General features: G+C 64.0%; 1 protein-coding gene across 1 annotated transcript; it reads right to left on the bottom strand.

Annotated features, from left to right (window-relative positions):
- Positions 1 to 1,302: 1,302 nt before the first annotated feature.
- On the bottom strand, positions 1,303 to 11,293 carry TINAGL1 (tubulointerstitial nephritis antigen like 1). Its single transcript, XM_027775554.1, has 11 exons — positions 10,523 to 11,293; positions 9,729 to 9,792; positions 5,628 to 5,720; positions 4,703 to 4,817; positions 3,608 to 3,731; positions 3,377 to 3,527; positions 3,097 to 3,286; positions 2,951 to 2,996; positions 2,670 to 2,793; positions 1,553 to 1,602; positions 1,303 to 1,482 (listed from the first exon to the last, which is right to left on the bottom strand). Exons 1-11 carry the CDS (start codon positions 10,833 to 10,835, stop codon positions 1,349 to 1,351), a joined length of 1,404 nt encoding a protein of 467 aa, XP_027631355.1. The 5' UTR covers positions 10,836 to 11,293; the 3' UTR covers positions 1,303 to 1,348.
- Between the last annotated feature and the right edge of the window lie 660 nt (positions 11,294 to 11,953).

Here is an 11,953-nt window from a genome sequence, read left to right on the forward strand (position 1 = left end):
TGCCAGGTCCTCCCTGCCCGGAGCTAGGCTGAGGCCAGGCTAGCTCTGCCCGCTCTGGGCGCCCACGGAGGTGGTGGGGGCTGGCTCAGGGAGGTGGCTCAGCTCGGCCCAGTGGCAGGGGGAGGAGAGGGGTCCCCTCTGCTTCGGGGGGTTGGGGGGGGCGGATGGCAGGGGAAGGAGAGGTGTCCCCTCTGCTTCGGTGGTTTGGAGAGGCTGATCTGCAGAGACAGGGCCCCGGAGTGGTGGGGTCCTGCCCCCCTTGCCTGCTGGGCACCGGCGCCAGGGCTGCTGGTGGGCCGGGCTCCCCCTGCAGGCAGCGCTGACTCAGCGTCTAAAGGTGGTTCCCACAGCCCACGTTTCTTTGGGGGCCACAGGCCATGCCATTCACGCCTGACTCCGAGGGGTCAGTACCCAGGGCAACGACACAGGCTGAGCAGGGGTGAGTCCCAGGTCCTCTCTGCACCAGCAATGCCTCGGGCAGTCCTCCCTGCCATCGAACCCCGCCGCCCCAGCTCCGGGCTGGCTTTCTGCTCCCAGAGGTGGCGAGGTAGTTAGGGACACTTCAGTCTTTTATTTATTTTTAAATATACATTTTTAATGGCCAGAGGGCACATGCTCACCAGGGAGAGACAGAGACAGAGAGAGGGAGAGCCTGATGGGGAGCCAGGCTGCAGTCCCTCTCCTCCACTGCCCCTCCCTCCCATCACGGTTTCGGGCGCACGCATGTAGCGGGCACATCCATCCAGCCACCATCGAGCCACGGCGAACCCTGTGGGACCCCCAGGGCTCAGCTTGCACTAGGGGTGGCCATGGCTTTACTTTTTATTTTGTTTTTAGTGGTTTTGCCACAGGGCATGTGTGTGCTCACCAGAGAGGAGAGAGAGAGGGAGACTGAGAAATCAGCCCCTGGGGGATGGCCACGCCACAGTCTCTCCTTTGGGGATTTCGGGCGTCACGCACACGCACTGGCATGATTTTCAAGCCACCAGGTCTGGGATTCCAACCACAGGCCACCACGTGGAAATCCAGTGGCCCTAACCACCACACCACCTGGTGGCCCCCTTGGTTTTATTTTAAAACAGTGAAAAGAAAAATAAATATCTTGAAAAGAACACAGAGTGGGGTGGGGTGGTGGGGTAGTGGGGCTGGAGGCCTGGGGTATTCCAGCTTCGGTGGTCTTGGGTGGGGCTCTGGGGCCCAGAGTTTGCAGGCCCTGCCCTCTGGGAGGAACTCCAGCCACGCCTGCCCGCGGCTCCCAGGCCGGGCGCTGCGTCAGCAGAACCCGCCGGATTAGGGCCCGGCTGGTCCGGGGGACGGGGCGGGGGCTGCTCCCCGCGGTGCCCGCGCCTCAGTGGTGGCCCATGTCCTCCGTGCCCACGCGGCCCCAGACACCCAGCACGAAGCTCTCGATGTTGCACTCGTTGGCACCACGCACGATGCGGAAGTGGCCCCTCTCACCCCAGTCTGGGCCCCAGGAGTTGGCTGCCGTCTGGGGACAAGCGGTCTGTGAGGAGGGGCCAAGGAGGGACAGGATGTTTGGAGATTAAGGCACATAGATCCCACTTGAGGGTCCTCCCATCGGGCAGCGTCTCTTCTCCCCACCTGTGGGCAGACCGCAGTGACACCGAGCCCACCCGCTCTCAGGGGCCACTGCTGGGACTCAGGCAAGTCCTGTCCCTCTCTGCACCTCCCTCAGTCTTCCTATCTGTGCCCCGCATGGGGGACGTCACCCAGGGGGCTCAGGGCCTGTGTCCTGGGCACATCCTGGGACCCCATGCACCTACCTGCCCTCCCTCCTTGGGAAGCCCAAGAGCATTAAGTGCCAAGGACCAGAAGGAAGGGACTCAGGGAATGTGGGCACCTGAGATGCCCTGCATACATGTCCCACTGCAAAGGACACTGAAAGAATGACTAACATTTTAGGCCAGTAGGTAGCATGGTGGTTAAGGAGCTGGACATTCCCACGTGGTCGACCGCAGTTCAAATCCTGGACCTGGTGGCTTGCTTTCTTACTTTCCCTCTTTCTGTGTCTCTCTTTGGTCAAATTAAAATGAATGAATGAATACAATGAAATAATTGTTGTTGTTGTTGCTATAGGGCGCGTGCGCTCACCAGACAGAGACAGAGAGACAGAAAGTGAGAAATCATCCCCTGGGGGGATGGCCACGCCGCAGTCCCTTCTCCTCCATTCTCTTGGGATCTTGGGCACGCACGCACACGCGCCCGGCGTGTTTTAAGCCACCAGGTCAAGGACTCGAACCGCGGTCGACTACATGGGAGTCCAGCGACATAGCCACTATGCTAACTGCTGGTCCCAATTATTTTTTTTTTTAAAAAAGAATGACTAATATCTCCCGTTTTATCAGATGGGGGAGTGACCAGGTCACGCGAGGTGTCAGGCAGACTTGGAACGGGTGCTGAGATGGGGGGGGCTGCACAGTGTAGACCCTTCTCTGTATTCATTGGGGTTATTTTATCCTGTGTGTAAGGATGGAAGCTTCTAGAAACCCTCCCCAGGCTCTCAATTCTCCGTGGCAACTCTTCCCAGGCAGGACCCTCCTGTTTCGGAGTCTCGGTTCCCTCCTCTTTGCAGCGGGGTGGGCAGTCCTGGCTTTGCAAGTGCAGACTTGAAGCAAGGCTGCTGGCCCGGCCCTGCCCAGAGCCCTCACCCTGTGATCTTCACGGAGTGGGTCCCGTGCCGGCGGTAGCGCTCTGGCCTCCCACGGCTCACAGGCGTGTGGCTGTAGACGCCGCCCCGGTATAGGAAGAAGTCCTCGTGCACCTCCATGAGGGCTGTGGGCAGAGGTGCACTGATCACAGGCCTGGGTGCCCAGGCTGCGCACGTGCAACTCACCCCTCCACTCCCAGCCCCTGGACCGGCTGCTCAGTGGGAGGGGACACTGGCCTGGAGCAGGCAGGGCTTCAGGACTGGGCGGCCCAGGGCACTCACCTTGGACAGGGCCGTTCTCCATCAGCTCCTTCATGATCTCCTTCTCCTGGAGGGGAGAACGGGCATCGAGGCACGTGTGGGGCAGAGCTCTGCCTTCGGCTGTGCCCAACACCCCTGCCTCTGCCCCAACCCGAGTGTAGACTCACACTGGAGCCGAGGCGGTAGGCAGGCGTGACCTGGTAGATGTCGTTGGCGTGGACGTGGCCACTGGGGCAGCGGGCAGTGGCCTGGCGCTTGCCCCGGCCCACGGCCCGGCTGTGCATCATGCAGCGGGGAGCCGGCCCAGCCTCACCCTGCACATGGCCCGAGAGCGGGTAGCAGTGGTTGGACACCACCCTGGGGAGGCAGTGGGTGGGTGCAGAGGTGGAGCCGCGTGGAGCAGAGCACCAGGGCACCTGCCCCCAACGCTCCACCCTCCCTGCATACCCTCGGCGCCTCAGGAACCACCAGGCACCGTCGAGATGCCCACCACGGCAGCCCTGCTGGTGATGGGTGTTGCAAGACAGCAGGTTCTGGGGTGACAGGACAGGCGTCATGTGTCCCAGAGAGTGGATGGAGACACGATCCGATGCCACGGCTGCAGGAGAGGCAGGGGGCTGTCAGGGGGTTCCGGCCTAGGCCCCCTCGCCCACTGAGCCAGCCCTGCCCTGGACATACCGGCCGTGGAGAAGGCCCAGGAGCCTGCACAGTCGCCCTGGTCCAGGGGCTCGTGGATCAGGTTGGGCCACTTCTCAGAGGCCTCAAAGGCCGTGGGCAGTGCCTCCCCCGGGCCCAGTGCTGTCTGCAAGGCAAAACAGCCCTGTCTGCCTCCTGTCCTCTGCTGTCCCCCACCCCCGTGGGGCTTGGAGGGCGCGGGGAGTCCGGGGCTTTCTGCAGGCAGCCAGCTTCAGCTCTGGTGGGAGTGGACAACCAAGCACCATGAGTGTTCCCCAGGGAGCAGGACGGGGTGACCAGTCCTGCTGCACAGTGGAGGCCAGGACCAGGGCAGCGCCAGGCCAGGAGTGCTCAGCGCCTATTCTCAGCCCTGCCTCCCCTCCGTGCCTCTGACCTGCCCACCAGGGCCTTAGGCTTCAGGCCCTGAAGGGCAAGGGAGGGAAAGGCAGTGGCCTTGTGACCAGGCAGGCTGCCAAGGCAAACGGCAGGAGGCAGAAAAGACCCAGAGGCCCAGAGGTGAGCGCAGGTGCAGTCTGCTCCCCAGCCTCGGACTGCAGGCGCTCTGCGGGGAGGGCTCTCCACGGCAGCTGCTCCCCCACTGCCCCTGGGGACAGACCCTCCAGCCAGCACCCGCACCCGTTCAGTCCTGCGGAAGCTCCCCTTCCTCGCCCTGTGTCTGCTCGGCTCTGCTTCCCACTGCTCTCCCTGAGGGCCCCCGACTAGTGGGAGGGGAGCAGCCCCTTCCCCCTCTGGGGTCCCACTGAGCTGGCGTTTTCCGAGAACTGCTGCTCTCGCCAGAGCTGGAGGAGTGTCCCTCCCTTCCCAAAATACCAAGGTGCCCTTCGGCCCCTTGGGCCCCGACCCAGCTGTACTGGGGCCAGCAACATTTTTCCCAGGCTGGAGAGGCCAGGAGGGGTGACGCGGGACACGAGACTCAAGCCAAGTCTGAGTGCTTCCAGTGCACCATGTCTTGTAGGCCCAGGGAAGGGGTCACTTGCTCGAGGACACAGCCTATTGGTAAGGGATAGGCCCAGGCCCCCGAGGAGCGGGGCCAGGGTGCCAGGTGGGCAGTGTGACCGTGAACACGGGCGGACTTACGTGAACCTCATTCATGTTCAGGACGGAGGAGGACGGCCGGAGCGTGCCCAGGCGGTAGCGGATGCCTGCATCCAGTGTCAGGCCCCAGAAGGCGCTGTGGTTCCCAGCCCGCCACCTGAGGGACAGGGTATGGAAGGGCGTCACAGACCTGCCCAGGCTGGGCCCTGTAGTACCTGCCTGCAGTGGCTAGGTGCACGCACATACACGATGCAAGTGCAGGTGTGCGGCAGGGTGAGCGTCTCGGACAGTGTATGTGTGCGTGTGTGTGCACATGTGTACACGGCAGGGTGAGCATCTCGGGCAGAGTATATACATGTGTGTGCACATGTGTCTGCACATATGTTCGCAGGTGTGCGGCAGAACAAGCAAAAGAATGACTAATATCTTGTGTGTGTGTGTGTGTGAATGTGTGTGTGTGAATGTGTGTCCACAGGTGTGCGCCACGCTGAGCATCTCGGGCAGAGTGCATACGTGTGTGTGCACGTGTATCCAAACATATGTCCGCAGGTGTATGACAGGACGAGCATCTTGGGTAGTGTACATGTGTGTGCACGTGTCTGTGTGTATGTCTGCAGGTATGTGACAGGACGAGCATCTTGGGCAGTGCACATGTGTTTGTGCATGCACATGTGTCCCCAGGTGTGTGGCAGGACATGCATCTCAGGCATTGTACATACATGTGTGTGTGCACGTGTATCCACAGGTGTGCTGGCAGGACAAACGTCTCAGGTCGTGTATGTGCATGTGTGTGCACGTGTGTGCACGTGTGCCTGCAGGTGTGCTGGCAGAAGGACTTCTCAGGCAGTGCGTGTGCATGTGTGAGTGTGTCCCCAGGTGTGAGGCAGGACGAGCGTCTCGGGCAGTGTACATACATGTGTGTGCGTGTGCACATGTGCCCGCTGGCCACCCTCCCTGGGCCTCTCACCCATAGCCGCCCTGGTTGATGGCGTTGATCATGTCTTGGTCCACCAGGCATGGCTCCTGGTCGCACTCCCACTGCCCCGTCTCCTGGCAGGTGCTGGCAAGGACAGGAGGGAGGGGTGAGTGGGGCCAGGGCACTCGGCGACAGGGTGAGGCTCCTGGCCAAGTGGGCCCTGGGTCCTGCGCCAGCAGCCCAGTGGCTTTCAGTGAGCACTTGACGCTCTGCTGCTCGGACCCGGGCCTGCGCTCCAGAGCCCGGGGCTCACCGCCCCTGGGGTGTCTGACAAGGCCAGATGACACCCCAGGCTGCTCCCAAGTTCTCCTACTTCATGCCTGTTACCCAACGGCTCTCAGGAGACAGCCACCCTGTCCTTCGCGGAGCTGGGGCGAACAACCTGGTGGCGCCCCACCTTGCCCTGGCCTGTTCTCCAGCTCGGTGGAGGCCACCTTCCGGCACCTCTAGGGCCCAGGCCGACCTTGCTGTCCCCACAGCCACTGCGGCCCGCTCAGCCCTCGCCTGGGTTACTGCCACGGCCTCCTGCTGTCCCCGCCTGTGCCGTGCACCCTCCCACAGCTGCAGTTGGCCCTGCTAGGCCTCAGTCCTATCGCCTTGTCCCTCCCCTCGCTGGCTCCCCATCAGGGACAGAACCCTGCACTGCCGGACGGACGGACGAGGCCTCCGAGTCCTGCCCAGCCAGGCCGGCAGACTGCTCAGACCTGTCTCCTGCCCCAGGACTTGGAGCTGCCCTCCCTCCTACCTCCCTGAGGCCGCTCATATCTGCAAGTCTTTATTCAAATATCACCTTCAGAGGAGGCCACTGGATCTTAAAATGTCACGCCCTCCACACTTCCCACCCACTGCCTGCGCTCTCAGCAGTCGGCCAGCTGGCTAGCGCACTGCAGTACCTGCCAGGTTTTATTCTCTGTGTTTCTTCCCTCCAGGGTGCATGCCTGTGCAGAGAGAGACCATCAGGGAGGGGCAGAGCGAGAAGGCAACCCCGTGGGGGATCCACGACACAGTCCCTTCTGCTCGTTCTCCTGTTGGGATTGCAGGCACGCATGCACACGTGTGCACGTGACTCTCAAGCCGCCGTGTGGGACAGCCGCCTAACCACCACGCTCCTGCCGGCCCCTCGCCAGCGCTGTTCATGCCTGTTTCCTCAGAGACTAAGTTCCTTGAGAGCGGGCATTATTTGGTATTTTCAGTGCTTCGGAAAACCAAACCTAGCACACATAATACATTTTCTATTGCCAGAGGGCATGCGCCAGAGAGAGCGAGGGAGAGAAACCCCGCCAGGGCAGGGTCACAACGCGCACCCCCTTCTCTTCCACTCCTTCCTGTCAGGACTTCGGGCACACACACACGTGTTTGGCATGTATTTCCAAACACCGGGGCCAGGATTCGAACTGCTCACGGGGGATCCAGCTCTCACACACAGCTGTTAACCACTGCACCACAGAGCAGGCTCTAGATTTGCTGCGTGAAAGAATGACGGAGGCAAAGCAGTGGAGTGACTGGGAGCCTGGGCTCTGGAATCCCAGTCCTGGCTTCCCATTCTGGCCGGCTAGGCCATGAGCCTTGGGGAAGCCATTAGAACTCTCCCCGCCTCAGGGTCCTTGTCTGTGCAGAGGGTATGCGTCAGCCCCCTGCAGGCACAACGTGACAGGTCGGCAAAGCCTCTGGCACAGGGCACGGCCCGACCACCTGCTCTCGGCCCCTCCCCGCGGGCCTCCGTGTGCGCTGCCCTGCTGACTCAGTGCGTGAAGGAGGCCTCTCAGCCCTCGAGTAGTCGAAGCTGCCTTCCCCTCCCCGACCCCTCAGCTCAGAGTCGAGCACCCAGCTGTTCGCATCACATAGCGAGGCTGTGCGGTCGGGCCCCGTGTCCTCGTGGTTAAGGGAGTCAGATCCCACATGGCCAGCCATGGTTTGAATCCTGGCCCCGGCAGTTTGAGACACGCGCCAGGCACATGTGCACGCCCTGAATCAACCAGCTGGAGAAATGGAGGCTAAGGGACTGCGGCCTGGCCACACCCCACCGCGGCTTCCTCCCTCTCCCTAGGTCCCTCTGTCTCTCTCTGGCAAGCGCGTGCCCCTCTGACAAAGTCCAGAAAGAACGAGAAGAATGCCAGGTGGTCTGTGATGCGCGCACAGGGCCCTGTCAGCAGGTCCTGGGGCGGCCCACCGTGAGCTGTCTGCCGTCACCCCTCCACTGCGCCACCCTGCTTCGTCCCACGTCAGTACTCTCCTGGACGCGGCCACAGCTTCCTAATCAAGCCCCTACCCCTTCAGGGCTGCCCCACCCAGAGGCGGAGGACCTCTGAGCGACCTGGCATGCTCTCCGAAGTGGCGCACCACACGGCTGGGGAGACACGGGGCACATGGACTGCCCCCCAGCAGCGCCAGCCGCCCTGAGCTGGGCCCTCCTCCCAGCCTTCCCACAGCTGCACCCATGCCCAGGGCCTAGAGCGGGCCCGCCCGTCCCCATCCCACGGCACAGCTGAGGGTGCCTCACTCCTGGTGGCCTCCCTCCGTCACCCCTAAGCTAGCACCCCCATTACCATCTCTCCCCACAACTGCTGGTAATGAGGTGTTTGAGTTTTGCCAGAGGGCGCATCCATCCACCAGAGAGAGATGAGGGGCAGAAACACCCCCATGGGGAGGGCCACGCCGCAACCCCGTCTCCTCTGGGGATTTTGGGCTCACATGCACATGCTCCCAGTGTGTTTTTCAAAGCCACCGGGTCCAGGACTCAAACCATGGCGTCAGCCATGTGAGCTCCAACCGCTTTAACCGCCAGGCCAACCCAGCCGATTTCTCATATCCTTGTCCTTCACCATTAACCCAGTGGCTTGCAGGGAAGGAGGGCGGGGGTGGTGCCTGGCACAGCCGGGGGCTGGCATGGCCTGTGGCAGGGTCTGTAATAGGTGGGTGTCGATAGTGGGTCGGGTCCTATGGACACTCCGAGACTCTCACAGCTCAGAACTCCGCTACTGCAAGACGCTAAGCCGCCCCCTTCCAGGCTGCCCTGGGCTCCCGCCTTGTGTTGCCTTTTAAGGAGCCTCCAGGGGACAAGACCCAGTATGGCGGTGCTCCGAGCCCAGACAGCAGAGTGGAGAGGGAGGGAGGCCCTCCTCCCCTCCGCCTCACATTGGGCAGCAGGGCCTGGACGCTCTCAAAGCATCCCTGGAGGCCGCACTGGAGGGCACACCCCACCCTGCACTCCCCAGGCCCCGAAGAGGGCAGCGCTTGGTCAGTCCTGTCCTGTCCCTCCTCCTTGGTCCCCAGGGCTGCCCAAGAGCAGGTCTAGACAGGGCTGGTGGCAGCAGGTCCCAGCATTCCAGAGGGGCCAAGGAGGCTGGGCCCCAGGGGCAGGAGTGGGAGAAGTTAACCCCTCGACGTCCAGAGGCACCCTGAACCCGCAGAATCGTAGCACACGGCCACCATCTGAGCACCTCTGCACACACGCTCCAGCACACCCGCTGTCACCCACACATGGTCTCTCCCCCTCGCCCCGGTGAGGCGATGGAAACAGCTCACGCGCATGTGCCCCAAGGTGTCCTCCCCGTGGGACAGGGCAGAGTGGGCACGGCCCTCGAGGTGTTCCAGGCTTCCTCCTGACCCTCTCCACTCCCAGCTCAGAGAGTGGGGGCACCCATGACCCCTTCTCCCTCCTGCCAGGAGCGGCGGGAGGGCTGGGAAGGGAGGAGGGGCCGCGTTCCAGGGAAGGCCCCGCTGCAGCTGGCCGGCCGCCAGCTCGGCCAGCCCTGACCCTCCGCAGCCCAGGCAGCAGGCAGGCCTTCCTTCCTGGCGCCCAGTTCTCGGACTCTCCGTGACAGCAAGAACAGCTGGGTGGGGAGGTCCCTGGCCCGAGCTTGCTGGGACGGGGGCGACACCTGGGCCAGGCATCCCTGGCTGGCTGCTCCTGGGAACGCAGTCCAAGTGCCATCAGCTGAGCTGACAGGCCAGGCCGGTGCTCGCGTTCCCACATTACGGACGAAAGCGCCCAGAGGACGAGGGCTCGTCCCACAGACCGGCTGGGGGATCTAAGCCAGGGACGCTGGTCGCAAAGCCCGCAGGCAAGCCCCCCAGGCCCCGGACACTCACCAGCGGTTACAGTTGTCCCAGTAGGTCCCCAAGACAGGATAGACTCGCCCCCCGTGGGTGCATCCTGACGGGAGTGAAGAGAGGGAGAGCTGTGGGGACGGGGCCAGGGAGAAGGGCTGAGAGGGCCAGTCCTCAAAGGTCAGGTGCCCGAGCCCTCCCAAGGCCGTGTCAGCACACACACACCCTCACACACACCCCAGTCCTCCCCGGAACTTAACCCCCGACCGCGGGGATAAGTGAGTCTGGGCTTGGACATGGGCAGTGGGGGCGGGGAGCCAAAGCCCGAGGTGGGCAGCTCCACGCAGGTAACACACCCTCTGGGATCAAGACCCAGGTGCACATTGTCCTAGCGCACAGCCCCCCAGCTGTGATTCTCTCCGACCAGTGCACGGAAGAGGGCAGCTGAAGGCAGAGGCAGCGTGGACCCACCTCCCAGCCGTGGGCAGACGCCCGGGGGCGCGGACGCAGGGCAAAGGCAGACTGGCCGGGGCGGCACTGAACACCCTGCGCGTTGTCGCTCAGGGCGCGTCAGCAGGCTGGGCTAGCACCTTCCCTTCCGGAGCAGGGAAAGAACTGGGAGAAAGGGCGGGAAGCTGGCTTCCCCTGGGCTGCTCAGACGCCAACCGGAGCTAGACAGGAGTCAGTCCCCGGGCCTCCGGGAGGAGCAGGAGCAGCCCCTGTCCTAGGTGCTGCGACGCCCCCGCCCCGGACTATCAGTGCCTCAGCCCAGCTCCGGAGCCTGGCCCAGGCAAGGGCTGACCGTGACCCGCTCTCCTGGCCACCCTGGTGCCCACCTTGGACGGGGGGGAAGGGGGGTGGCACGCCGAGGCAGAAGTCCCAGAAGTCGGGGCAGCAGTCGGAGACGGTGCGGTTGCAGAACAGGTCACAGTAACAGGTGGCGCCCAGGTAGGGCAGGGCACAGTCGTCAGTGCGGCCCCGGCAGCACAGGTCCTGCTCCTGGCAGTAGCGGCCGCCTGCGTCCCGGATGCCCCGCAGGTGCAGGCCTGGGGAGAGCTCCCGGCGCCCTCGGCCCCTCCGGGCCCCCAGGGCCCCCTGGCCAGACAGAAGCAGCAGCAGCAGCAGCAGCCCCGGGACACAGTGGCCCATGGTGCCTCCTGGGCCCAGAGAGGGCGGAGGCCAGGGTCAGAGGCGGAGGGTGGCAGGGCTCCCTGGCACAGCAGGGCGTGAGTCCCGCTTCCTGGAGCTGAGGATCCAGCAGCGCAGGAGACCCTGACTCCTGAGACCCGGGCAGGACCCGCGGCAGGGCCAGTTTGTCACCCTGGCTTGCAAGGAAGAGAAGCCTCTCACTGACCTACCCAGGGACCTTCAAGGCCAAGGAAATGGGGTGCGGGGCATTTCTGTGCCCCCCCATCCCACCCAAGGTCCGTCCTGTCCTGGGCCCTCCACCCCTCAGGCCTCCATCCCCACCTGCACCTTGACCTTGTGCCCTCCTGTCCCCGTCCTGTCTCCGGGCAAGTCCCTCTTCTCTCTTTGCCTTCTGTCTTGGTCTCTCTGCTCGCCCCACCTCCTCTCTGCCTTTTCTGCCTACACCCTCTGCCCTCTGAGCAGGGGAGCGTCCCTACCTGGTGAGGGGTGTGGGCTGGCCCGGGTGCCCCACGCGCCTCCGCCTCCAGGCTGCGCAACCCGGACACTCGAGTCAGCGCCGAGCGGGGGCGGGCCGCCTTTTGTACCGCCCCGCCCGCTCCGCCGCCCCGCCCCCGAGGCCGAGGGCGGGGCGGGGCTCGATCCACCTGGGACCGCGGGCAAGGCGGGCCCGCCTGAGCCCTGAGCGCCCTGACCGGCTGTCCCTGTCCTTGCTGGGTCCGCAGCCCGGCAGCGAAGGAGCTGCTCCTCCCGCGGGCGAAGCTAGCCCAGGCCGGAAGGAGTGTGGTCTGACTCTGAGAACTTTCCCCGGGCTTGGTGAGGCGGAGGCTTTCTGGTCCAGGAATGGGGGACAACCGTTCTGAGTTTGGAACCCAAGTTTGGGAAACAACAGTGGGGGCGCAGGCGAGCACAGCCTCTAGCCCTCCGTAATAGCGGGCGGGGCCCTCTCTGTCCCAGTGCCCCCCAGGCTCCCGCCACGCCGGCTGCTCCAGGAATTATCGGAATGTGGAGGGGGTGGCCTAGGACCCTGGGCAGCCCCGGGGCCCCCGTGTTGCATCCCCTCTGCCCCTGCCGCCTCGCCTCGGCAGCCCATCCCAGTCTGCTGGGGCCCTTTACCAGCC

Source organism: Tupaia chinensis, unplaced genomic scaffold, assembly GCF_000334495.1.
Source record: "Tupaia chinensis unplaced genomic scaffold, TupChi_1.0 Scaffold000573_1, whole genome shotgun sequence".
NCBI lineage: Eukaryota > Metazoa > Chordata > Mammalia > Scandentia > Tupaiidae > Tupaia > Tupaia belangeri.